At 53.5% G+C, this 27,357-nt stretch overlaps 4 protein-coding genes across 4 annotated transcripts; 3 read left to right on the top strand and 1 right to left on the bottom strand.

Annotated features, from left to right (window-relative positions):
* Positions 1-369: 369 nt before the first annotated feature.
* Positions 370-1,679, bottom strand: J7T55_010662 (uncharacterized protein; the record flags this gene model as incomplete). Its single annotated transcript, XM_053130754.1, has 3 exons — positions 370-497; positions 569-1,330; positions 1,388-1,679. The coding sequence occupies 3 exons, from the start codon at positions 1,677-1,679 to the stop codon at positions 370-372; spliced, it is 1,182 nt and encodes a 393-aa protein (XP_052990943.1).
* A 7,888-nt stretch (positions 1,680-9,567) lies between these two features.
* Positions 9,568-10,766, top strand: J7T55_010663 (uncharacterized protein; the record flags this gene model as incomplete). Its single annotated transcript, XM_053130755.1, has 5 exons — positions 9,568-9,752; positions 9,856-10,020; positions 10,092-10,139; positions 10,250-10,367; positions 10,452-10,766. The coding sequence occupies 5 exons, from the start codon at positions 9,568-9,570 to the stop codon at positions 10,764-10,766; spliced, it is 831 nt and encodes a 276-aa protein (XP_052990944.1).
* Positions 10,767-17,834: 7,068 nt separating this feature from the next.
* Positions 17,835-21,148, top strand: J7T55_010664 (uncharacterized protein; the record flags this gene model as incomplete). Its single annotated transcript, XM_053130756.1, has 4 exons — positions 17,835-17,991; positions 18,068-19,094; positions 19,885-20,098; positions 20,465-21,148. The coding sequence occupies 4 exons, from the start codon at positions 17,835-17,837 to the stop codon at positions 21,146-21,148; spliced, it is 2,082 nt and encodes a 693-aa protein (XP_052990945.1).
* Positions 21,149-22,526: 1,378 nt separating this feature from the next.
* Positions 22,527-26,877, top strand: J7T55_010665 (uncharacterized protein; the record flags this gene model as incomplete). The annotated part of the gene is made up of 6 exons (XM_053130757.1): positions 22,527-24,130; positions 24,659-25,082; positions 25,688-26,092; positions 26,164-26,248; positions 26,323-26,354; positions 26,560-26,877. The coding sequence occupies 6 exons, from the start codon at positions 22,527-22,529 to the stop codon at positions 26,875-26,877; spliced, it is 2,868 nt and encodes a 955-aa protein (XP_052990946.1).
* Between the last annotated feature and the right edge of the window lie 480 nt (positions 26,878-27,357).

The raw sequence follows: 27,357 nt of genomic DNA on the forward strand, positions 1-27,357 counted from the left end.
TAAATCTTCTGGACCCAACTTTGAAACATGCAACTTTTTGCCGCTCCCAGATCCCATCCCACACTCCGGGATGATATGCACGACGCGACCCAGCTCTTAGAAGTTCCTGCCGATGCACCCGTGTCGGCTATGCTCATGACCTGACCAAAAAGGCTGAAAACGAATCATAAAAAAGGGTATAGACAGCGAATGATGAGAATTAGAAGGCGGTAAATCTATCGGCCCAACTGGCGATGCGCGAACGAAGAAGAGAAGTGGAGCCGCTCGTCGACTCAGTCGACGTGAGGCTCTTGAGGTCGCATAATGTACAGTCGCGGATCTAGAGTCGATTGGGATAGCCCGTGGAGCGTGTCGTGGGCCTAAATCCTCTTAATCAGATTGGTGATCCTCGCTGCCGGCGTCAGATCGAGCATCGCCCTTGTGCACTTTTCGGTGTCTTCGGAGGTTCGAGACAACTGAGAAATGGCGACCACAGTTCTCCACTTCACACTTGAAAGCTGCACCCAAATTGTTAACCGGCTGATTCGAATATTCCAGCAATGAGCGCGTCAGTGGGGTTTGTACTTACGCTTCTCCCCTGTATGGCTGTACATGTGAGTCTGCAATGAGCTGGGCCTCGTGAAGCGCTTGTCGCAGACCTTGCACTTGTGCTTCTTCTGAGTGCTGCTAGACACCTTGGAGCTGAATTGTCCCATCATGGATTGCGGTGCTGGAGGCTGGTTGGGCATCAGACCTTGAGGGCGCGGAAGCGTCCTGGAGCCTCCTACAGACTCGATGTCGGAGCCAGCTGTCGAGTAGTCGCTGACACTTCCGTCAACAGATCCATAGTACGGGCTGAAGCCTGTCGAGGACACGCTGGAGGAAGTCGAATGGGCCGAAGGAAATCCGTACGAATCGGCCGAACCACGGGCCCCGCGGTTGTTGTAGACACCCGCGCGGGGCGTCTCCTGGTTGCTAGTGTCGAACTTCATGGAGAGCATACCGTGGCTCGCCTCGATTGCGTCCTGGAAGCTTCGTCGGTCGTCATTGATACCTCTGTTGGTTCGAAAGTCAACAAGTGAGCTCCTGGGCACTGGAGGCAGGCCATCGACTTGGTGATCGTAGGATGCGCCAGAGGAGACTGATGATTGGGAATACCTTCTGTGAGGATCCGCTTCGGGCGCAAGACCAAAGTTGTGTCGTACGGAGGAAGACGGATATCCCATGCCGTCATAGCTGGTCGGCGACGCAGCGTACGTAGCATGCACTGGCGAGGCAGCCGTCGTGTAGGCAGACTCGGCATACGAGGGGGCAGAGCTAGGATGAGGCATACGGTTGATGCTGAGGAGATCTTGGGGAAGAGAAAGTAAGTCCGTTTGTCCTCCTGCAAGGGAAGGGTCCACCATACTGAGAGGGCTGCCTGCTGAAGCTGAAGTCACCGGGACAGAGCCATACGGGGCCAGAGGCGCAGTAGTAGTGGCTGGTGCCCGGGACGGCGGCTGCTGCGCGTGGCGATCCAGGCCCATGGGGTTGGAAGCCAGTCCGGGTTGCGATGCCACGTACAAGGCGTGGCTCGAAGGGGCGGTCGTGGACGCTGCCCAAGGATTGCTGAATTGCGGCGAGTGGGTGGGGTATGAAGACATGTTATCGAATTGAAGATGTCCGTATCGTTGCTGGTTGGCGTCTATTGTCATCGTCATGTTGGACCGTTGTTCTTGTGCGTTGTACGAGCTCAAGATGTTGGTCAAGGCAAGATGGTCCTCTTCTGGCCGGAAAGGTGCAGTCTTGCTCACGTCTCGTCGTGCGTGGGTTCGTCCTTCGTGGGGAAGGGGGTGGGGGGGACTTGTGTCAAGGTAGGAAAGGTGCGAAAGAGAAAAAAAGGTTTGCTGATCAGATGCGGGATTCCGTGGGAGGATTCAAAGCCGTGTCACCTTGATGGGAGACTGAAGACTTTTACCTTCTTCCCTTGAAAGCGATCAGACTGGTTGGAGATCCAGCGCACACGCGAGATATTCGAGAACGGAGGGATCAGCGACCTTAAGTGTGCCGCGAGGGAACCAGCTTGGAGGATGACAAGACGGCAGAGAGACAGTGGCCCCTGTGCAAGGTGAGGACTAGCGCGATGGAGCCAATCGGTTGTTTGGACCCAAAAGGCTCGTCCGAACGTTGTGTCTTGGTTGCTGCTGGTGCGCGGGACTGGTGGGGACACACGTCTTCAGCGGGCCTGTGACGACTCCAGCAGAGAGAAGAGATCGGCGGTACAAGGAGCCGTCCTGAGAAAAGGAGGTTGAGAGTTGCCAGCAGGGATGGGGTTGGGCAGGCAGGCAGGCAGACCTGGCAGACAAGGACCAGGAGATAGGGCCGTGTGAAAGGTGGGACAGGCGAGTGCCAGGGCTGAGATTGGGGAGCAATTGGTGTTCAATTTTGGGCGGGCTGGCGGTTTTGGCGTTGTTGAACAGAAAGGACAAAGATCGGCGGGCGGTCAAGCCTGGGAGGAGCCGGGAGTTTGGGATGATAATCTTCGAGTATGCGTGGGGAACTGGAGAGAGTCATGGACGACGAAGAGCACCACACTCTTTTCCCCTGCTTCCAAGGTTTGTACCGGTACAGTTTGATACCGCGTGGAGCGAGGAGCGTGGAGCCCGAGTACCTCTGCGATGTACTAGTTGTAGCTGTGCAGCGACGCACATACACACACGCACACACACACGCACTCGGAGGATGCGTGGGTGAGAGATGGGAGATGGGCGTGGAGCAGCGCAATTTTGATACTGTGTGGACGTCGAACGTCTGGTGTCTTCCCAGCACAGCTGCCAACGTGACGTCTTGGCGAATCTTGACTGTATCTGCCAGTGCTGCGCAGATGTGAGAGGGACGGACGAGTAGTATGCTGCGTCTCCTTGTGATCGGCGGTGGTCGTGCGTGCGAAAGTTCCAAAGCCGATCTTATTGTGTCTCTGTTTGGGATTCCCGGGATACAATAGCACGGAGAAAATTGGAGTGCCAAAGCTAGCTGTTTGAGAGAGAGATGATCACCCGGCAGAGAGATGTTCAAGCTGGGTTGGAATTTCAGATTAGATGTGATGACAGAAGAGCAGCCTGCTTTGCTCAACAATGATGGGGGAGGCGAAAAACCGTCGGCGGGCCAAGCTTTACATAAAGGTTTCGGGCGGGAGTGCGCTCTGATTGAGGGGAGGGAGCTATGATGAAAGGCAAAAGCGAGGTCAGGTATTGCCAGCTCTTGGCTCTACTCTTTTTCGCCGCCGTGACTTAAGTTGCGCTGGTGCCGGTGCTGTGCTGCGCTGTGCTCTGGCTGGCTGGCGGCGAGCGAGGACATGTACCGGAGCAATGTAGCGTAGCGTCAAAGGGCAGTCAAGGGCAAGGTCAAGGGCAGTGTCGAGGACGAGCACCACTACACAAGAAAAAAAACACCACACACGCCCACGCACCACACACCACACACCATGTCACCGCACACGCCCCAGGTTCGTTCACGCACACGCTTCGTCGCCTCACGGACCAAGCCAATCCAAACCAAGGGGTTTCGTACTGTGCCGTAGTAGGCCAGCCGTTGACAGGGAGCTTGGACTATCGCGGACTAGCAGCATATGCAAGCTGGCTGCACAAGCAGAAGCAGCAAAAGCCGGGGCCAACCAGACAGCCAGATGGATTGGGGATGGATGGATGGGATGGGGGGTGGGAACACACAGGCAGAAATGCTCGAGGGGGTTTTGATTGGGACGACTGGAATTGGGACTGACTGACTGACTGGGGAGAGAGGGGAGAGAGAGAGAGAGAGAAAAGGTAACGTAGGTGTGTGGGGGGGGCGTGTGTCTGTCGAGATGAGGCAAGTCGTCGGTCAATTGGTGGTGTGGGCCGGCACACACAGGACACAGGGTCGACGGCAGGGAGGACAGGGCACCCTGGCAGAACCAGTGTGGAGATAAACTGGAGATGTCGCGCTTCAATTGTTGGTGTGGGCCTCATTGAGGTTGCATTAGTCTTGGTGGTGGGTGGGGGGTTGGTGCTTGTTTGGTGATGGAGACCCTCTCTGTACGTAGAGGGCGCTGTGTACAGACCTCTCTCTTAATGCGTGCGTGCGTGACTGTGGTGCTGTACTGGGGCAGACTCGCATGGCGGGGGGTTGAGAGACTCGGGACGACACGAGTCTGACCCTCAACGTCGTGTCTGAGTTTTTTTTTTTGACCTGAACTGAAATGGCAGGACTGACCCGAATTGAGTTGAGGTGGGTTGGTTTGGGTTGAGTTGAGCTGGGCTGAATTTGTTGGCCGTTTCTCAGTCGCCACACGACGTCTCTTGTCAGTCTACAAGATACTGTACCACTCACTCATCAGTCGAGTCCCTTCCTCTGGTTGGAGTTGGAGATGGAGATGGAAGGGAGGAGGCAAGGGACAGCCATGACCCACATGCTTCCCTTTCAAGATGGGCCTCAATTTCGACAAGATGGGTCTTACCAGAAGAGGACATTTGCTTCAACAAATGCCTGTGCTCCAGGTTGCTCCGGGGCTGCAAGGGAGGATTCATCCCGGGGACCTCGAGGATGATATCACCTCGAAATGCGCTTGACGGCGAAATGATAACAATCAAACGGCCATTGCTCAAGCCAATCTCATATTTGTCTCGGCTGTTGTCGCAACCAAACTAGGCTAATAGGCGCCACTGATGCGATGGGATGCGATGCGATTGAAGCGAAGCGATGCTGATTAGGTGCGACTTGTCCAAGTCCAAGCCGTGCGGGCGTGTGTGCGTGTGCTAGATGCAAGTCTCTTGGTCTGGGGAAAAGCCAGAAAGGGGGCTGGGGACAGCAGGAAGGTGGTCTCCGCCCAGAGTGAGGACCAGGTGGTGGCACGAGTGAGTCTACATGGCACATGCGCTACTGCACAGTACCGTCTAAATGACCGTGCATTCTTTGTTTCTCATTAAGAGCGCATGCCTGCTTCTTGCTACTGCCACAGCTACAGCTACAGCTACTTGGAAATTCTCTAGTGTATGTACGATTTTTGAGTGTAGAGTCCCACGTCGCAAGATTCCATGTTGAATCTATATCACAATCCGAGACATGAACCAAGTCGGAGGAACAAGCAGATGTAGCAAGGGGAAAAGATACACGCAATGCGCCATGCTCGAGGATGGTGCAAACGGAGCAGGCGGTGGGCTCGGCTCTTGTGAGCGAGTGGAGCCCGACCCCCCCTTGCGGAAGGATACGCTTCGTACCGATACGTTGAACGCAAGGGAAGCGCGAAGGAGAGGCGGGCCCGAGAGGAGACCAGGGTGGCAGGGGGGGGGTCTGAGAAATGTCGACTGAATCTGAATCAGATGAGGCCGGCACCTGCGCAACACATGAGCAGTCGGGTGTGGAGCGCGGGTGGACAGCGATATAAAAATAACAATAGGCACAATTTGGATTGGATTGGACTGCATTGCATGCATGTCAAGTGTTTTGAGTCCGAATTGCAAGACAAGACCCTTCTCGCATCAGACGACTGGGGAGATGGAGACCTCATTTTGTTTTGCTGCCGGCGTTGATGAGACGGTCAAGCACGGATCAAATACGGTCTCCGTCTCTCCCCCCACCCCTTTCCTTGAGGGTGCCCCAGCCAGGAACAGGAATGATGCGGGAAGGAGCGGCTGAGGTGAGGGTGAGGGCGACAGGGCGACAGGGCGAGGGCGAGGGCGAAAGGTGAGCAGGTGAAGTGGAGGTGGAGTGGACTCCTGATCGTGAACCTTCTCCACTGACATCACGCTGTCTGGCTGTCCCAATTGGCAGACAGATAGAGCCAGCCACCCCAAGAGACAGCAAGAGCTGAAATGCACTGAACAAAAATTGTAAGACTGTAAGACTGCAAGGCGGAGCAAAGCCGTCATCTCTTCTCCTAGAATACGACGATGGCATACGGCGCTAATGTAGGAATATGTGTGCTGGTGCTGGTACTGCATCGAGAACTGCAGACCGCAATGACATGACGGATTCATTCCTTCATTCTTGGTAACTTTGACACCGCCCATCGTCAGGACGAGCAGAGCAGAGCAGAGCAGAACAGAGCAGACGAGACGGGCAACCGGATGGTTGTTGCCCGCCTCGTCTCGTCTCGTCTTGTGCTGCGTGCGTCTGCATGGCTGCATGTCTGCATGCGCACCCGCCCATCCACTCTACCCCCCTCTTCGATACCAAAAGCCCCCCCCCCCTCACGAAAACCTTCTCCCAGACAACGAAAGTTGTTCGCAGGGCTGTGACGCTGAAACGGGCAAGGCTGGGTGAGCTCTTTCCCGAAGTATGCAAGGCAGGTACGCACGGGGCAGCAAAACTAGGCGTGAGGCTAGCCAAGTCGGGTACTATATTACGTAGCCAGTGGTAAAATGGAGGTGTAGGCTGCTCATGTGCCTCCGCACTGCTTGCCCTCATTCATTCACGTTCATGTTCATGTTCATGTTCATGTTCAAGGTCAGGGCCAAACTCTATGCCAAGCCGCTCTGACGTCCTTCCGGGTGGTATTGCTGCTGCCGCCATCGATGGGTGAATTAATTTGCCAATCATCAAGAAGACAACAGGGAGAGAAGCTTCCACTCCCCCCTCCCTCACCTTGCCTGGCCTGCCCAGCAACCCAGCAGCCCACCTGAGCCCCGGGTCGGATGCGCCTTAGGATGCGCCTTAGGATTGGGATTGGGATTGGGATTGGGATTGGGACGGGACTGGCACGGGAAGGAACAAGGCGTTGCGTGACACGGCAGACAACCCAATGGCCCCTGCCGCACGAGTCATCCAGTATCTTGGGTGCGTGCTGCGTCCTGTGTGTGCTCCCTCTGACGTAGTAGTCTCCCGCTTTTGCTTGAATTTCTCACCTCCCTCACCAAACGGGACCCCCGCGCAAGTGGTGCGCTTCTTACGGAAAGCCCAGCACTACTACAGTAACAGTACATGTGGTCTGTTCAGCTCTTGGTGCCGTCAGGCTGAGTGAATCCTGCAGCACTGGGCCTCACCTACCTGCAATGCTGCAATGTGCCGTGCCGACCTTCATCTCGTCTATCCTGCCCTATGATGCCATACAGCCTCTTCCTCCTCCTCGACTGGCCCCAGCGTCAGACTGAGAACTGGATTGAGAGCACATCGTCGTCACCCATGCACTGCCAGGTTGCCAGGCCGCCAGGCCGCCAGGCCGCCAGGGAGAGCAGAGACCACCAAGCGGGACGAAGCCACCCCTACACAGTGCAGTACGTGTTACCACGCAGTACTCAGCTCGATTTCAATCTCGAGGCAGGCGGATCAGATATCAGACCGCCCACAGTCGCCGGCCCCCGGTCTGGTGTGGTGGGTTGGCCATCTCCCGCGATTTGCGACTGAGTCCCATGGATACATACGTCACTCCATTCAGCCGCATCAGCGACAGCGACACGGCTCCACGCACGCTGTCGAGGGACTTGCTATGTGGTACCGAGGGATTATTACCGCGCTGCTGTCACGGATCACAGTGGCCTCCCTTCCTCTCGTCCGCTCCGTCGCTCGTGGCAGCCATATCGGCTTGCCCCCCTTTGCCAGCCTTCGAATAACGACGGAAGCAGCAGGACAAACGCTTGACACTAACAGATCACGCCCCCCTCACACGAGAAACTGCATCCACATTCTCTGTTCCAGCCCTGACTGCTCATTGGGAGAAAATGGCCGGAGTTGAGCGCGGTGGGCCACTCTCTGTCGACAGTCCAGTCCCAGTCCTACGACGCAAACACTGGTAGCGATTCTGCTTAGCATGGGCGGCTGCCCCTCTGCCCCTGTAAGTAGCGGTGGGAGTGGGAGTGGGTGCCTACAAGCTGGTGCCAACGGGAGCACAGCATCCGGGAATAACACCATCAGAGAGGGGCCCTCAAGTCCACAGGCAAACCAAGCTTTGGTGCTACGCCTCCCCCAGCATCAGGCCAATGACAGCGGAAACAGTCCCAATCCAGCCATCACATCCTGGCGCCTCATCCCACACGGATTACCGCAGGCAGCGCCAGTCCGCCGACACAGGCAAGCCGTCTGCCAAGCCATCGAATTTACAGACAAAATTTGTAGATGACCGTGCGGTGCCGTGGCAGAGCTACCTGCTCACCCGGTGCACCCAGCGCGCCTTGCCAACCCTTGTCCTTTCCGCTTGCCACTGAGCTCGCGGAACGCTTCCACCCCCGCGTACAACCTGCCAGCCTTCCAAGAAAACTCCATTGCGATCTGCTGGTGTGTGTTTGAGCCCTGGGGGAGCAACCCAGCATGGCGGATACCAACCACATGTCCCAGTACTACCTTCAACGTCACACTATTACAAGGGAGGACGATTAGAATGACCACATCTGCTACAGGCGGCCTCTTCCAAGGACAACCACATCACGGTGCACCAAAGCCCACTCCCAGGCATACTGTGCTAAAATGGCGATGGGACCATAGGGAGATGAATGTGAAAGCAGGCAGACCCTTACGTTCCTGCAACTGAGCCCAGGCCCAAAAAGGTGCATTAACTCATCCGCTCATCTGCCCAGCGTTGCTCCATTCCCCTTCCTGGAATACGCGACCCAGCACAAGCCATGTCGCTTACTGGTTTTGGATGAGTAATTTGGCGAAACGGCAGGAAAGGGCATGGTCACTGCTGGACGCGAATGTATGTCACATGGACCTCTTTCTGTCACGGCATGCTGTCGAGACGACCGGGGCTGCATGGTTAGCCCCTCCGACTTACCATTCTGCCATGCAGGGCCCCCAATCGTGACACGAATTTTCACGCAACGCATTGTGCTGTCAATGTCCCCAAGATGGGAAAGTGAGAATACAGGTACAGAGCCTATACCGGAAAACATATGCGGCATGAGCCGAGCCTGTGCCTGTTCTGCAAAGCGCTGAGATACGGTACTCCACCAGCACCCATGGCCGCAGTCCAGCTTACGTGCATTCAGTCTATATGCATCCTGAGCTGATTGTGGACCTATTTTGATGAAGCAGTATCAGCGTCACGGCCAACCCCAGATCCTCTTCGCGGACGGGAGGGAGAATTTGGACGCATGGACTTCCCTAAAAGGAAGAAGAGGATAGGGGGACCCGCTTCGATGACACGCTCTCCATCTCATTTCGTGGTCATGGGTCCTGGTCAACAGATTCCAACAAGCTCCGTGACAGCGGACCTCAACAACGTGGTCGGTGTCCCATGTTCGGAGAAGATCGGTCGAGCCCCACCCAAGGTTGAGCACGGCCGCCGTTGCGGCTCGAAAGTCAAAAGATTGCACAAACATTAGAACAATCCAATTTTGACCAACAGGCCTTGGCTGCTAATCCCAAATGATCAGCCAGATTAGCGCTCCTGTCCCAAAAGGTCGACTTGAAACTCAAATATCCGGGGCATCTACGAACGGCAATTACAAAAAGCTGGGGAAGCAATTTGGACATACGTCGCCGAGAGGAAACGATGCACCCTTCGATAGCCAAAGCCACTCGTCAAGCTTGACCTCACCTCTTCGCCGATACTGACCTCATCTCGTAACAAGATTGCACCATGACAGCTCGTACCTGAGAGTGTGTGCCCGTGAATGGATTCTGCATGGCCACAACTTAATGATCACAGTTGACGCGTACATTGTGGACCTCTTCTCGCCAGGTCATCTTGGCGGCTGCTCCGTGCATCAACGAGCTCAGAAGAAGTCGGTGTGGACCTGGCCGAAAACTGGCTTGGATGACATCGAGTACCCGTACAGGAGGGGGTTTAGTCGCTTGAGGGTAGGTGTCGACCAGCAGCGTTGGTGCCCGTGCCACTCGCGTTTCTTGACTTTGCAAGATGGCCGGAGATTTCCACCACAGCACGTGGTCGCGTGGAGATCCATCATAGTCTTGTTGTCGTCCTAGTGGAGCTGAAAGGGCGAACATCGAATCGCTGTTGGGACGCAACCTGGACATGTACAGTACCTCGATCAACTTCCCAGATACGACCGCATCTCCCGACAGTGACTGTGCTGTGCTCGACCCAGAGACCTGGGATGATAAAGTGACGATCTCTAGCCCCAGACAAAGGTATCATTGGCCGGGGCCGAGCTGTCACGCATTGCCTTCCTAATGCGGATGCTGACAGTTTTGACATGCAGGTCTGGTATCAGCACCAAGCCTTGCCACCCCTGGCATAAGGGTCCCAGGTGTGGACGTCGACGATGCACGAGTGAACATCACAATGAAGGTAATTTGCGCCCCAGATAGGCTTTCCCAGGTTCATGAGTCCCATGGCTCACGCCAACGCCCGGCATAGCGAGGTCGGAGCCCTTGTCGACACAAACTTCGGCGGAAGCGATGAGATATTGCGGGTCGAGGGGTCGCCGTCCGCCATGACCAGGCTACGATCCGGGCTTGCGGGTCTCCCCAATCGAGTCTGACTGGCTGACTGTTGTTGGCCCCCAGGGACGAACCACCCCTCCCCCCTCTTCCCGTCTCGGTGAACTGGTGGACACCAGGCTACTGCAATGAGCACGGGCAGTGCTAGCTACTGCAACACCTTTGAACAAAGTTTCCCGAAGGAGGAACCTTGGAAAGCCTCATTTCCAATCCCGCTGACCCCCGATGCTCGGGAGATTGGCCAGGGGCCCATATTCCCCGTCGTCGAGGCGTGGGATCATGAAGATCTGAGCCTGTCAACGCCCAGCAACGCTGCCATATGCTGCCATATGCGACCCCACCGCAATGATTCGCACAGGGGAGCGTCTCAGAAGCGACAGGGGGCCCCGAAAGGCTGTAGCGCGGGCAAGAAGGCCAGCCGAAAAGAGGAATGATGCAGTCTACTTACTGGCACGATGGCACGCTGCCCTGCTGCCCTTTCTTACGCCGCTGTCAACTGCTACGGCAGCGGGCAAGGGACAAGGGGTGGGCTGGTCAGTGTGTCGATCAACTGCCGTGTTTAGCGCCCCTAAAAGCATGGGTGGCATTGGGCACAATCTCACCTGCAGCCTCATCAGCTTCTTGAAGAGGGTGTCGGCGGGGTTTGCTCTGCTCGCTCGCCCAATCTCGTCGCCGTCCCCGTCGAGGAATTTGACACGATGCTAGCACGCGAGGGACAATGATATCAGATGATATCACAGTTTAATTACGTCGAGAAAGGGCCGGAGGCAGCCTTCATTCTTTCCGACTTCCCTCGAGAAGGGGGCAGATGGCCCCGTATTGGCAATCGACATTGGAGTTCAGCGCATCCTGCACATCGTGTGGCCCTCACGACGGGGGCCGCATTGACTTGACCACCCTGAGAATCCGGGGGACGGGCGGACGGGAAGCTTGGAGGGGAGGATCTTTCCGTTTACCGGACCACACGGTTTCTCGTGCATAGATCGGATGGGATGGTCGACTGGGAATCTCCGGGGCTGTGGTGTGCAGCGGGAGCGCAGCGGGCAGGCAGGAGAGGAAACGTCGCGAAACAACACGCACACGCACCAAAGTGGGAGGGGTCCAAAGACGCACTGGCCAGTCGTTCGACTAGCAAGTTAACCCACGAGGTCTCAGCAGCAACATTCAATTCTGTTTCACGCAGCTTGACGCCGGGGCCCTTGCAGACATGGGAATCTGCAATAACACATGCCCTGTATTCGCAGCCGGCATGGGGATTTCTGCTTGTCTCGTGAAGCCGAGGATGGTCGCTGCTCCGTCGACGCTGCATTCCCACCTGCCGGCACTTGCGAGACAGCAGCTTCCTCCGCCATCCTTCCCGACCAGGGTAGCCTAGCAAGCAGGTGGCAATCTAGGTCAGGTCCCGGCGCCGCGGACGATGGGATGGGTGGATTGGGGACATCAGGGTGTCGGTCATAGGTCAGCCAAGCAGGTTGCAGCAGCTTCCCCGGCTGCCCGGGTGGCGACTATGCGCGCCCATTCCTATCTGTCATTGACACTGACAGACAGGACATCCGAAACTACACCATGCTCCCGCCGAGCACATGATTGAATGAATTATTGCTGGTCTGGACCAGTGTGGCCTCGTATCGCAAGATTTCGTCAACATCCCCACGCAGGGAAGCATCCCTCTCAGGCACACCGAGCTAGGCAGATGGGATGACGGGCTAGCTCACCCAGGGCCGTTTTTGGCTTTTTGGGGGTGGGTAGCGGCAGAACAAGAGCGCAACTGACAGGACGACCCGCGCTACAGTAGCCTTCCCGACCCTGCTCTACCCAGGTAGACCGACAGGCACAGCATCTAGCAGACCGACCATGTCCTTCAACCCCCGGTTTAGCTTCGACGCCACTGCACGCCTTTTCTCATTATCGGGCTGGGTATAGCAGAAATCATCGGTGCGCAGGCAGTTGCCGTGCATGCATGCACGCACATATGCAGTCACGAGCGAGGTAAGCGAGACGAAATCCGCTGGAGACAACGTTGCTGCGGGCCACCCACCCCAAGCTTCCGTCGCGCTAGCGGGACATGCTCGCTCTCTTGCTCGCTTTTCATGCCTTTGGTATCCATCTGACGGATCACGAGGGCGCTGATGCAGCTGAGGCTAAGCGCAAAGCAGAGCAAAGCAAAGCAAACCCATCATGACAGGACAGAGAGGCAGAACGAAAGTAACAGATAGACCCCATATCCACACAAGGGGGAAAAGAATAGGTATGTCCGTGTGTCGGAGCTATCGAAAGGCAGCTCTACAGTCCGGACACTAGTGCGCCGGAAGGCGGCCCTCCCGCAGGTCTTGGTTCTGCAGCCACGAAACACGTAGTACGCACGCACACACCACCTACCGAAGAGAAAAAAAATTACACAGAGTCAGGTTCGGACTCAAAGAGTCAGATTTATGTCCTGCCCGCAGCAGAGGTGATTCAGGGCAGCTTTGTTGGGATGCATGTGTGTATATGTGTGTAAGATGTGTGGGTGGGTGCTTCTTTGCATTAATCCCAAACGGGAAACACACTCTGCCGCGCCCATGGCGTTGCTAATCTAGGTTTGGTCTCAGTTCGTGTTACTCATCACGCATGAACTTGCGATCTGTCTGTCTATCTGTGTGTATCTGCCGGCTGGGCCTGCTGGTCGGTCAGCGAGGAGGTAATTGCTGCAGATAGGGCGGCGTCATCGTCGTCGTCGGCGGCGGCGGTGCGGCGCTGCTTGACTGCGAGGTTTTTTATTTGCCTCATACTGGCTTTTCCACCTGTTGTTGAGTGAGACTGATATCGAGATTTTGTTGATGAAATGGCGGTGATTTCTGGTGAGCCTCGTTGTGGATGCCTCGCGGGCTGGTCCATGAGCCCCGTTGACAGACAGACGTACGGATGAACTGTTCATCGGTAGTGTGGATCCTTCCGTCTGTTCCTGGATTGCCTCCCTTACGATGGCACTCACTGCTTGCTGCGCGCTCTCTCATTTTCCAATTGTTATCTCGTGTTTTTTTCTCCTTGTCATTATGGATTTTAAATGTGTTTTTATTTTCCCTTCTTTGGTGCTATGCTTGTGCGCGTCTAGTTACGTGGCACAATATATGACTGAGCCCTGCTCTGTGCGACGATCGTGCCATCTCAGCCCTCCAGGCCCGCTGCCTCCGGTTCAGCCACGTTTTATATTGGAAACGGAATTGGGGCGGAATGGGCCGTTGCTTTACTGCTTGTCAATGAGGACTGATGGCGGGGTTCCTCTTTCCTATCCTTTTACGTTTCGCTGGGTGATGATGGTGCGCGTTCATGCTTGTTGCCTGTGTTGGCACGCCTCTATGGGCGAAGGGGTTTTGCTGTTGGACTGCTTTGGCACGACGCCGCGACTGGGAAACTCCATGTTTGGGTTCGTGGGAATGGATTTCTCCGGATCGAAGAGAAGTCCCGTGAAAAATGATATGAATCGTTTGCTTTCTTCTGCCTTGGTCATCTACTTGGTTGTGTTGTGCTCAGAAGCGTTTTGAGGCTTTCATCTGGTGATATCACAAGAGAAACTGATCAGTCCATCCAATATCACAAATCTTTTTGCTTTTAGCCTCCACATTTTCTGGGCAGACGCACAGACAGCACTGAGGTTGTACAAATCATACTTGTTTATGTATATCTGAGGCTCAGTCCTTCACTGCATATATCTTTCTGTTTCTTTTTCTACAGGCAAAGCAGAGTACCGGCTTGGAGATGTTCGGCCCGATTGAACCTCTGGAGAGAAGTAAAATCAGCCGCGGCGACCAGCGCACGATAGCTGCAGCGGCAGCTCCAGCTAAGATGAGCGGCTGAGATACGCCATCACCTCGGGCTTCAACCCCGAACCAGCGATTCGAATGATATGTGACTGTTCGACTGGCTACCAAAGTTGGGAAGCATCTGAGCGTCGGCATGCCGCAATATTGTCGTCTGAGACGAGTGTGTAAACAACAAGTCGCTTGTCTAGCCTTCGATACGAGACAGGCCCTGACGCAAACAGCTGCCCCGATAGATCTGAGGGCAGGGGCCCAAGTACCCACCCAGCCTTGCTAGCAAGCTGATCGTCCCGTCCGGACGAAAAAGGAAAGGAGAGGAGGGGGGTCTGGGACCAAAAGGTTTGGGCAGAAAACCAGGGCGAGAAGATGGTGGGTAGAAAGGGGAGGGGAGAAAAAGCAACGCGAGACAAACATTCATAACGGCTTTTGCCGTCTCCCCGGCTTGCTCGTCTGGAGTTGCTTTTGGAATGCGAAAGCAACGGGTCTCAGGCTGGGTTTTTGCCTGCCGGCTGGCATTATCAACCTGCAAGGGGTGGTAAGCGATGTGATCTATGGGTGGGCATGTGTGAGTGTGTGTGCCTTGGAAACGGAGGTTTCCCTCAAGGGCACATTATTGATGGGAAATGAGTGTGGGATACTCGAGGAATGGACAGGTCTGAAAGGAAGCGGTCGGAGACGACACTCCACCACCCCTCCCGCTTGAGCTTTCCCATCGGCGACCGTTCTCGATGAAGAGCGCTATTGGAATATGCGAATGGGCCACACCTTGTTTCTCCATGTGCGCTTCACCCGAAAAGTCTCACTCACGGGGAATGGAATGGTGGTGTCTGAGAGACGCCTGGCCCCCAGCGCGGCTCACACCTGGGTGCGGACCGTCGACGGCAGGCGCCGGGAATGGCGCTCGGGAATGGCGCTGGGGGACAACGAATTTGGTTCTCATTTTCCCTTCTGAGGCGAGTCTGAGCTTCTCCCCTGGCCCATTCCAGTCGAGGAGATGACGGTGCCCTGCCAAGAGGGTCCGCTCCCCATCTGGCATATTTGATGCGCCGCGCTAGCTTGCTGTCGGTCTGGGCGGGGATAGGGGCACGCCCGCGACGCAAACAGTGTATCTGCGCCGCCTTTTCTTTGTTCGGAAGCGATCAGTGCGGTGCTGTCGGGGCTGGTGTTGGCACTGGTGCTGGCCCGGGTTGTTCCGGGCTTTTGACTGGGGCGGCGAGGCTGAAGGGACGGGTCCTATTTGGCATGTGAACATCGTGAGGAAGACGAGGCTGATGCTGTGTATTGTCAGGTCCTTATGGGACTCTCTACAATGATGCATTTGAAGCGTGACACAAGCGGCTCGAAATGATCAGGCTCATCGTTGCCACAGCATCTGAGTTCATCAACGAATTCGGGTGGTCACCTGCGTGGTGCGCATGCTTCTATCTCTCTGGATCAACGGATTGTTTCCTTAAGCTGTGAGAGAAGTAGAGTGTCCCATGTTCATGTTTTAAAGCTTATACACTGCACTTATTTATGGCCTTGTATAGACTTACTTCTCTTTCTGGGTCTCCTACCATTCAAGTCATAGCCATGGTATTCTGGGCGTGGTGAAAAGAAATCACAGGACGCCATGCCCTGGTGAACACTGTCGTTTAATCCATTGCCCAAAATGCGTGTGAAAGGACGATATACATTTCTTAGCACTTTGCAAAAGGTTAATGGACTTAGAGACCATTGAGGGATCCAACTCACGGCTTTTGGAATTGATGTGCCCAGATTCCTTATGTCTGTTCTATATATGAGTATATATGCTCTGATCAAGCCAACTAAGTAATTTGTCGAATTAAGGGACTCAACAAAGTAGTGTCATATACTAGGAGTTTGAGATCACCTACCTAGAACAATTGATCTGTATTAGAATTATTACATTCTCAAGTTGCACACCCGCACTTGTCCCCAAGGTTAACACGCAAACTGAAATATGTACCTGAGACGCAGAACGGAATAGTTAATATGTTGCACTTCCATTGGCCTTTAGCCTCACAACAATGCATTGCTCATTGGCCCTGTGGCAACTTGATCTATGAAATAAACCTGGAGAAGACCACTGTGATGTACGCTTCGGAGGATATCACAAGTCCGAGACTCCAGGTTCTCGACCGTTGCGTCGATCAAGATCCTTCTGGAGATTCTCCCCAGGTCACGATTTATTCTCCAGGCAACAACTCTCTAATGCAGCCGGAGACTGGCCTCAATCCTCTACATTATAATCTCTAGAGGCTCTAATTATATGTGCGCCAAGGCAAGAAGCTTGACTTACAGACTTGGAGAGAATGGGATATTGAGGCTTATGAAGATGCTGTCCTCGCGCTCATTGGAACAAAAACAGAGCAGGAATGCAGGAGCTCTTGTCTTGCATCGGCTTTCTGATACTAATCGCTACCGACGTATAGAAGTACTGGCTAAGAATTTGATGAGATGTGCAACAAGCTCCAAAGATGCTCGAAAAGGTCGGGAAGGCTTGGAAAGTGATCCTAGCGTAGTCTCAGCGCGCATGGCCATGTCTACGCAACTGACATTCAATCAATGAGAAATTATTTATCCTTCTATCATGAGATTTGCTTCAGGTCTGAAACACGCCGATGTCTATAAGTCGAAGCCTGTGATTCTTCAAGATAGCGATGGAGTATAAGGTCATTGTCAATCTAGATGGCACTCTCGACCGTGATATACTGCACTGAATGAAGATCGGGGAGGGAGCCGCGAGAAGTAGGATTACAATTAATGCTGGTGCATCCAGATACTTCGTTGAAAGTACTTGCTTTCCTGGGCACCCCTTTGATTTCAAAATCACATTGAACTTTGTCCATCCGCTCGGTCTATGCGCGATGTCTTCACACTGGACGCCTGGCTCATTTGGGGCAGACAATTCAGGACACAGAGCCTGAGGGGCTAGAAGTAAGGCACGATTGTTCGTAGGCCAGGATAATACACTATTAGAACAACAGCGCTACACAAGAAATGAAAAGAATAGAAACATCATTCCGGAACAGCATGTGACCTTTTTACTTTCCTATATAGAGGGTAATACAACAGGGAACACTGCACAGGAGATTGTCCCAACAGAGGTTATACCAAAGAAGGGTATCCCAAAAGAGGCTTTCCGCAAGGAGGGTATCCTAAATGTGGTTAACCCGAAAGATATCATCCCAAAAGAGGTTGTGCCAAGGGAGGTTATCCCATAAGAGGTTATCCTATAGCTGGTCATCGTATCAGAGATAGCCTTAATTCTTTTGTAACCCGCCCTCTTTATTGTTCTTCTCGTGGTATAGATCCTGTGACCGCGAAGCGGCCAACCGAGCCTAAGCTTGGGTCCACAAGCAAACCGAGGCCGGCCAACCCACCTGGTGGATTCGAAGCAAGCGAAGGAATGGGGGCAGTGCCGTTTCAATGTTTGGCTGCAGACCTGTCGCCGGGTGACTCAGCTTGCCTGGCGGCTTAGCCTCAATGCACCTCTTGTAAGATGGACCTCCCTCCACACAATTCAATCCCCCTCCAGAAGACATAAAAGGTTTATGGTACGAATCATTATCTGTCTAGTCTCAATCCGGAAGACATTTGATGAATCTCATGAGCGAGCCCCAGTGAATCCCAGCAAGACATCAGCAGCAGCAGCATCTCGGAGCCCTGTCAAAACCAGCCACCACTCAATATCGACATATGGACATGGCCGAAGGCGACATCATCCATCTCGACGGCCGCACTGGAGAAGGTGGCGGCCAACTTGTTAGAATCGCAATCGCGCTCGCCTCCGTTGCAGGCAAGCCAGTCAAGATCACAAACATAAGGGGCAACCGTCCGGGCCCACGAGGCGGAGGTAACATATATGCACACGATCCTAAGCCTTCCTGAGAATCGTCGTTCACCTGAATCCTGACAAGCTCGCTTTCCAGGTCTCAAGTCCCAGCACTTCACATCCATCGCCTGGCTCGCAAAAGCCACCGGCGCCGACGTAGCAGGCCTCGAGGTAGGCAGCAAGACGCTGGAGTTCCGACCGACGCGCGGTCCCGGTGAGCTGCGGGAGAGGAACATAGTGATTCGCGCCGAGTCGGCCGCCGCCAGCGCTCTGCTGGTATTTCAGGCCGTGTTCCCCTTCCTTCTGTTCGCTGGGAACGAGAGCAATGAGCCTATCGAGTTGACCATCTCAGGGGGCACGAATGTGTCGTTCTCGCTCAGCTACGAGTACCTGGACCAGGTGCTCCTGCCGACTCTCGAGGAGTGGTTCGGCGTTTGTGCGGAGAGAAGGCTCGAGAGGAGGGGATGGAGCTTGGGCCCGGCCTCGAGGGGGTCGCTGCGATTCAGATTCCATCCAGTCTCCTTCGGGGCACCGCTGAGAATGAAAGAGAATCTCGAGCTTGAAACAAGGCCCGAAAATTTTGACATCAAATCTGTTGATGTAACGATCATCTCACCGAGCAACATGCACGCGGAACTCGAGGACGCTCTTCGTGAGAACCTCGAGAAGCACTTCCCCGGGGCCATGTACAATTTCCGGGCGCCCGAGGAGAGCAAGCACGAAACACGCATGTATGTCCTCTTGGTGGCGAGATCAGTAGATCTGCGTTGGGGTCGGGATCTTCTTTACAACGGGAAGCGCAAGGGGAAGACGACCGCAAAGCTCAGCGATGAAGTGGCAAAAGCCGTCACAAATTCGCTCGCTGAGGAGATCAGCGCGGGAGGTGTCGTGGATGAGTTCCTGCAAGACCAGCTCGTGATCTTCCAGGCATTGGCCGAAGGTCGGACGACTTTCCCGAGGAGCAAGTCCGAGAGTCAAGAAGGCGATGGGCTACGGGCAAATGAGGAGACTGCTCTTGAGGAAGACCTTGACAGGCTGCAAATTGGTGGCCGACTGAGAAAGGACAAAACTGGCAAGCCATTTGGCGACCCTGAGACGGACAGTACTCACACACAGACAGCCCGGTGGGTTACTGCAGAAATCTTGGAGTCCAAGTTGACCTGGTATAATAAAGGAAGGGTCTGTGAAGGTATCGGATTAGAGTCGGGTGTTAGCCAGCCTCTTCAATAGTCTATAATTTAAGGACAAGTGATGCCACCGGCCATGATCTTTGTCTCGTGTATCACGCGCTGAATGATCTTTGACATTGACTCCGATACATTATACACCAGCTTCGAAACGGTGGCGGTGAGATCAGGCCAGAGCCTATATGAACCTAAAGTTGCAGTGATTCATGGCATGACAAAGCAAAGATTATGTCTGTGTCTCCAATTATGCATGCGTCAGAAGGCAATGTTCAAAGACGATAGCTTGTCAGATGAGTCCACAGTGTATGTGTCATTCACTTTCCCCCGAAGATGTTAGTTTTACGAATTTTTCAGCCTAATTCATGGACCGGACTTCAGGATCACTGCTCAGCCAAAGACACGACAAGTCCATGAGATATTCGGACAACACTCGACTAGTGCACTCTTCTGTCCATAGCCTTATATGGGGTTATATCCTATGAAATAGCGTCCTGTGGGATAATCTACTATGGAACAACCATAGAATAATTTCTCATGGGATAATTTTCACGGTGTGAGCTGGCTGGGTTTGCTGGATCATGTTTTCGTCTCTCTGACTATGGAGGAGCATACGGATGATGAATCGAGGATTTCAGCATCGAGTGGAACATGGGAGATAATCTTGGATGCTAAGGAGGCCAGAGTCGTGAAGGAGGACCGCAGGAAGATTTGCATTGGAAACCTCTAGCTGGGATGCCATCTTCTTTCTCAACCGTCTGGACTCTCGCACAGACTGCACTTGGCCAGTACCGAACGTTGAGAACATAGGGTTGACACTTCGGAGGCTGGCCGTGCGGTCTTTTGGTGCCCATCTTACACTTCGCGAGCCCTCATCCACCGCCTTTCTAATCTTAGACGAAACACTCTGGTACTCACCGGTGAAGGGCAAGGTAAGCGCATGGGTGAGTGGCTGTGGCGGCAATTATGTGGCGAACCTGTCAAAGATGTTTCATCCGGTCTTCCCCGCCATATCGCCCACCAGCAGGGGTTGCCGTTTGCTTGATCGCAGAGCCTATATAATGTTTCATCCGAGCGTCGGGCGTGCCGTTTGTTTGGTATTTGCAGAAGCAGCGACCGCACATTTCGAGGGTTCCGAAGACACCGGGAAGCCCGACTTCGGTCCGCCTATATCTTGAGAGCCATCCTCTTGTTTGCAACACATCCAGATAGGCCACTTCCATCATCACCTTCAGTGCCCTGAATACCAACAATACTTCACTAGTCAAAGAAGTAATCAAAACCCACCACAACCCGGATCATCTACTCAGTTCGCGTCATATCCATCAAAGTCATACACCATGGCGACTGGCTCTGCATCACCACTGGGATCTCTTGCTCGCTTCCCTCTCGAGATCCGCCGCATCATCTATGACTTCACTCTCGACCAATCAGAGCAAGACTACCATTTCGAAGTCGAGGCCAACAATGTCCTTCACGTCCCTGAAGGCACCACCTCCCTCCCGCGAGCAACACCAGTTTTGGCCCACGTCTGTGGGGAGATGCGCGACCATTTCCTCGAGAACCACACCCAAATAACCTTCACGTGCGCCATCTACACCAGGAGTTGCACCGAAGGCGGCTGCTGGGAGGAGAAAGCCGACTCAAGGAATCCCCAAATTTCCAGGACCGGCTGGTTCAACCGCAGGTCAGACAGGGTTACATTCTCGCGGCACGAGCTCCTTCCGCCGCCGACGGGCGCAGAGTGCAGCACTTCCCCGCTGACGACCGACGAGTCACCGGATGCCACACAACTGCATGGGAAGCCGGGGCGCGAACTTCTACTAAGCGTAGAGCCTCATCACATGACGGATTTTGTCAGGCTCGTCGAGAATGCGCGGTCTGAGTTTGTTCAGAAGAACCCGGACGAGGAGACTCGCGTGTATTCGATGGGTTTTCACGATATTATTCACCAGGGTACCACGGTTCTGGTGCGGCGGTGTTGGTGTGCATAGTTTCAATGCACAGGGTTGAGGAAGATCGTCCTGAACAGGAGAAATGTGATGATTATTGGTTGGAAGATGGGTATATAAGTGGGTGGTAGTGGCATGGTGTAAATATGTACTGGGTTTGAGGTCATCGTCTTTCCGGTCATCATTATTAGAGCGAGCATTTGTTTTGCCACTGAAGCATATAATAGAATTTTTCCGAACATTAGAATCCGAACCACTCACATCATCTCTTCGCTCGGCCGATGTGGCATCGTGTGTCATTATCTCCAATCTGAGGCTCGCACTTGTGTATGACTTGATGACTGCAGGACGCAGGTATTTCGTCATTGATAACACCAGGGGAGACGCATTTGTCAGGCCATTGGATCGTGGAAGCCATTCTGATCCAACGTCCATGTGTTCTCCAAATGTTTACATTTACTGTCCAAGCTCGTCACTTTTCACCGTGTCGTTCAAAGTTGATCAGAAAATTTTCAGGGAATCAAGTGATACTTCTCGCAGCAGCCAAGCCAGATAATGCAAGAGACACGGGTTCATGCATTGGACATCATTGTGGGGCTGTCAGCAATCGACGATCAAATCTTAAACTACCTCCTGTAAGCCGGTGGGTGGGAATGACTAGTCATTCTGGTTATCACTTCTGTGCAGATCCAGCATTGCTTACGCGTGGGCTATTGGGAACCAGGCATGCAGTGCCCGCAGACATCCTCACCCAATCACCCTCCAGGCATCGTCCTGGCCATGCAACGACTGGAAAGCTCCACACGGTCTTCACCTATTATGATAAAGTGCTTGCCGCGAATGGCCTGATATCGAATTATACCACTGTGATACCTGCCTGTATGCGGAAACCTGTATGCAACTACTCGGTGGTATGCGAGGGGGCCTTCCAACCCCCCCCCCCCCCCGGGCAAACTCAGACTTCCTTTGCGAGTGAATGTGCCGTGACTGTCGCGGGTTGACAACGCAACTGCCGTTGGGAGAGTTATTCCAAGGGGATTTAAGTAACCTCAGAACCTCGTCGGTGCGAGAGGGCCAGTAGAATAGTCATCTCTTCGACATCCAGTTGCCTTTATGTGAGAGAATATACCAAACATTTGGAGTACAAACAACATAATTTCAAACAATTCACAATTGAATACAAATACAAGGCAGATCAAGTTCCCCTCTCAACAAGGCAAACTCGATACAATAGATATCTTACGTCTACCATTGTTTGGAAGTCATAAGCCTTCCGAGCTAGAACCAGGAACTGAATCTTCTGAGAAGAATTTCGCTACTAGTGACGAGACAAAGTTCATCTCCTGAGGCATTACAACTCTGCCCTCTCGGTTTTCCCACAGGTCTTCCACATTCGACTCTACAAGACAGCACCGTCATCATGGAGCTCCGCTGGATTCTCCTCCTGTTAGCTGTTCTGGCGATGTTCTGCCGAGCACTACAACTTCGTCTCACCCGCCTTCCCCTCCCGCCAGGCCCTCCTGCCCTCCCCATTCTAGGAAACCTCCTGTCAATGCCGAAGACACATTCATTCAGGCAGTTCCACGCTTGGAGGCAGCAGTATGGTCCCATATTCCGCCTCATCGCGGGTAAGGATACTATAATCGTGCTCGGCGACCATGCGACTGCCCATGAGCTCTTGAACAAGCGCAGCGCCAACTATTCGCACCGCCCGCGCATGCCCATGGCCTCGGAGCTACTATACAAGGGCGACCACATGCTCATAAGGCCATATGATGAGAAGTACCGCGCGCACAGGCGCAACCTAGGCCAGCTCTTCACGCGCAACGCCAGCCGCACCGTCACGCCTCTCGTATACATGGAGAGTCTCGCCTCACTGCGCCAGTTGCTTAGCTTTGTCGAGGGCAGCCAGGACGCACGGCGAGCCGCCCGTGCATATGTAAGGCACGTTCATGACGAACGACCGATCTTCGATGGGTACTGTGCCATCGTAATGGCTCTTCACCGCTTTACGGCCTCCATGTCTTATATGCTCACCTACGGCTTCCGTATCGAGACAGGAGAGGAGCCCATATTGAAGAACGGGCATATCATCGAGGATCGCTTCGTGCGCGCCATGAAGCCCGGCGTGTGGCCCTGCGACATTTTCCCTGCTCTGAATTACCTCCCCTCATGGCTCGCGCCGTGGAAGCGAACCGCCGAAGAATGGTACCAGTTCGAGCGGGCGCACCACCTGGAAAGCAACCTCAGGGGTCGCAACAGCCGCGTGTGGAATTGGACCAAGGCACTGACGGGCAGCAAGGAGGGCCAGAAACTCAATCCGGAGTCGCTGGCGTACGACTCTGCGATCCTCAACCTGGCGGCGCTGGATACGACGACGCAGACGCTCGAGATGGTTGTTATGGCGGCACTCGCGAACCCGGAAAAGATTCGTATTGCGCAGGCGGAGTTGGACCGCGTTGTCGGTCGTGCGCGCCTGCCTTCATCCGAGGATGAGGGAGACCTCCCCTACGTGTGCGCCGTCATCCAGGAGGTGATGCGGTGGCGCCCCATTATCATCGCCGGCGTACCGCACGCTAATCTGCGCGAGGACGTCTACGAGGGCTACCGTATTCCAAAGGAGTCCATCATAATTCCTTGTAACTGGTCCATTCACATGGATGAGACCGTGTACAAAGACCCGCAGATCTTCCACCCAGAACGCTGGCTCGAGGATCCAAGCCTCCCTGAGCCCGTAGTGTTTGGCTATGGCCGGCGCGTATGTTTAGGCGAGCAGATTGCGCGTGGTGCCCTGTTCTGCATGGTGTCGCGGCTGCTGTGGGCGTTTGATTTCAGGAGGCACCTGGACGAGGCCGGCGGCGAGATCGCGGTGGACACTATGGATATATCGGACTATTTCATTGTGAGGCCCAATCCGTTCCCTGTTAGTATCACCTGCAGGCACGAGTCTGTGCGCAAGCTTGTGGATAATGCATGGGACGAGGTTGAAAAGGATCCTGATACCATTATGGAGGAGATGGGCAGGTATTTTGAGGGGATGAAGCAAAGGCTGGGTTGATACCCCAAGACGCGAGCTTGATGAGTGTCGTCTGGGTAATACGGCCAGCGCTTGTGCACAAATTTGCACGTATTTCATCTTGAGTATGACTGTCGCGCATCGTCTTCAAATTTGTGTTGGGTCCTGTACATACTCTCTTCAGCTGTGATCGGTGGATAAAACGCTGTCGCGAAGGCCCATTCACGGTATCCGCAAACGGAAAAACTCCCATATACAATCAGACTGTGGTGCGGGTTTCTGCTCTTTGTCGTAACAAATTTAGATAGTATGATCTTGTCTTCAATTCTTGCATAGTTTCTTTGTGTTTCAATCTCGCTTCAACCGGAGAATACTCATCGGAACCTCAAATCTCTCTTCGCAAGCGCGTAGAGTTTATTGCTTGTCTCCATCCAAAAGTAGCCTTCGCCTTCGCAACGTGGTATCCCTCCAGGATTCGAGATGGAACTAAACACAAGAAGGGTAGAAGCCCACACAAGATATCTTCTGCAACGTAGTATAGACTACTTCGATCACTGGAGGCGCAATATCCAATGGATCGATGCTGAGCGCGAGCTGGAATACACTGGATTCCCTATCCCGTATCGGCCCTCTCGCGTGGAAGATCCTGCTCTAAGAGATTCGAATACTACGATTCCGGACCGTCGATATAGACCCTTCAGACAGGTCAGGAGGCGAGACGATGGCGCAGGGCGCACAGTAGAACCTGTGTTAAGAAGCCATATTGAGGGTCTGGGGCTCAGAATGGTCAAGATCCTTGGGGCTGGGTCGCAGGGTCTAGCCGTGTTGTTTGAGTCCACAGAGTCCACAGCCGACCAGCCGCCGCGTAAGATTGTTTTCAAATGGAGCGGCGAAATATGGTCGACAATGATTGAGATGTGGTGTATGAGGCAAATGGTAGGAGCACGGCATATTGTTCAGGTGAGATTCTAGTGAGGCTCTCGATAATCCAATCATGCAGCTGTCCTTTCGATGCTATATTTGTTTTGAATGTCTTCCTGATCACCTACCCAATTTGGAAACTCATCGATTATTTTATGCGCAAAGGGATTCCTTTGAAGGGCTCTAGTCGGAGAGTTTTTCCAGACTGCTCTTGATGCTGACTCTGGCTCATTCAGCGACAATATCCGACAGGCCTTCCCGACTACGACATAGATTCTTTAATACCAGAAGACATCATAAATCGATGCCTGGCGCAGGAAGTAGTCGACGACGATTTTATATCTCAACTATTGGGCGGACCCCCTTTAATGATCTATGCAATGGAATTCATGGAGCATGGCAGTTTTAATGTAATGTTGCCCCGATTTCCTTGTGACGACAACTTTCAAGACTCTGTAATTGCATAGAGGACACTGCAAATACGGAGGCTCCTAAATGCTGAAGGCCTCCCGATTCTACACGACCTTAATACCATGCACCGCACCTTTGAAATAGAAGGAAGGACAACCTGGCCACTTTCAATCACAGCCACTTCGTTGAAATTTGAATTACTTTATGCTAACACAACCGATACCTGCACACAGAGGCTTGCTATTAGGATATCCGAGCGTAACGTTTTACTAAAGGACTCAGAAATGTGGAGGATATTTTACTGTCTCTTTAGAGCATGTGTTGCTCTGGCGTACCCGGGTCGATGGGACAAGGGTCTTGACCCTGCAAAAGAAGTCGTCAAAACACAGGAAGAGTTCATACCCATGCAAGGAGGCCAACCTGTCAGGACAGACCTTGGTCTAATAGACTTCGATATAAATGACCGCAATGTTATGATCGGCGAAGACGAGTCGGTTCTTGCCCCAGGAGAGCACCCGCACGATGTAGTGCCAATATTTAAGATTGGCGATCTGGGAAACGTTGGCGCTTTCAGAGAGCCGCGGCACCGTGAGGGTTTATTGTCGCCGGCCGCTTGGCGAGTGGCTGGGAATCCATGGGTATGGTACGTCCAATCGACTGATCGAGCACCTGGTTGCTGAATTTTCGAAAGTGCAATACTCCAGAACAGTTCACAGTTGCCTGGGAAGGTGTGTCGGATGCTGCGACGTTGGCCCAGGATGACACGGCTGGAAAGTATGACTGGTGGACAAATTGTGAGCACAGTCAAATTTGCCTCTGTAAATGCCCCCAAAATGCTCATTCCGATAGCTAACACTGGATACCAAAGTATGGCAGATTGGACGGTTGATGACCATAATTGTGAGTATCTCTTGATACTGTCTTCTCCCAGCTCTTTAAAACCTTTACCTTGGCTTGTGGGCGCTAGATAGTGCCCCTGACAAGAAAGGGGCTATAAAAGAGAAGGAAGTAGGAAAAAAGCTTTCATGTGGCAGCATAGGATTCATGAAGAAGGACTGTCTCGTTGCTTGATCACAAAGTTGATGTTGCTGATCCATTCTTATAGCTTACCCAAGACCTGCCCATAGTTCCTCCAGACTGTGTGACGGCAAGTGTGACGGTAGGCGACGGTAGCAAAAAGGATATGCCGACTTATAGTGTCCCTCTCCAGTCAAACATAAACTTGGCACGCTATGACCCGCTTCTCATGGATACAGTTTCCTGGTGCATGGCTCATAGACCTGGTGACCGGCCCACGATGCTGCAATTGGAGCAGAGGATCAGGTCAGCTGTTGATAGGGACTGGAGCACCGAGGCATCTGCGGGTCGGGCCACGTTTAAGGAATTATTGAGCGATCCGCCTGCGCCCAGGCCGTCGACTTAGGGTCTGCGGGAGAAGTTTGAAAGGCAATGCTGTGATCATGTTCTCGTTTGATACACCTCATTGGAGCGACAAGTGGAATCGAACCCAGCCACAGGCGTGCGCCTCAAGGCCAAGCGATGTGGTCATGACATGAATAGCATAGCTATATCACAAAACCTTGCGACGAAATGTTCCGTCGGTTCGATGATGGCAGCGGCGAGTCAACTCAAGTGTTAAGCCCACAAAGGAACTAGTCTACAGGGTGTTCCAGGGGCCATAGTCATGGCTAGTTGAACTTCTGATGGTAATGTGGACATGGACCTCTTTGGCAGAAGGACAACGAGGAGAAGAGCAGTCTGCCTACCTCAAGGTCTTGGTGTTTGTGCAGGAGTCGTAATAAAAATGGAGATCCACGACTTGGATCAAGGCGCTAGTGCTCAAATGCCTTGTGGTAGTGATGGCCATTGGCCTTTGCCTCTCTGTAGGACGAATTCAATTCGA

This window comes from Diaporthe amygdali (assembly GCF_026229845.1).
Source record: "Diaporthe amygdali strain CAA958 chromosome Unknown NODE_24_length_778219_cov_64_757418, whole genome shotgun sequence".
Lineage (NCBI taxonomy): Eukaryota > Fungi > Ascomycota > Sordariomycetes > Diaporthales > Diaporthaceae > Diaporthe > Diaporthe amygdali.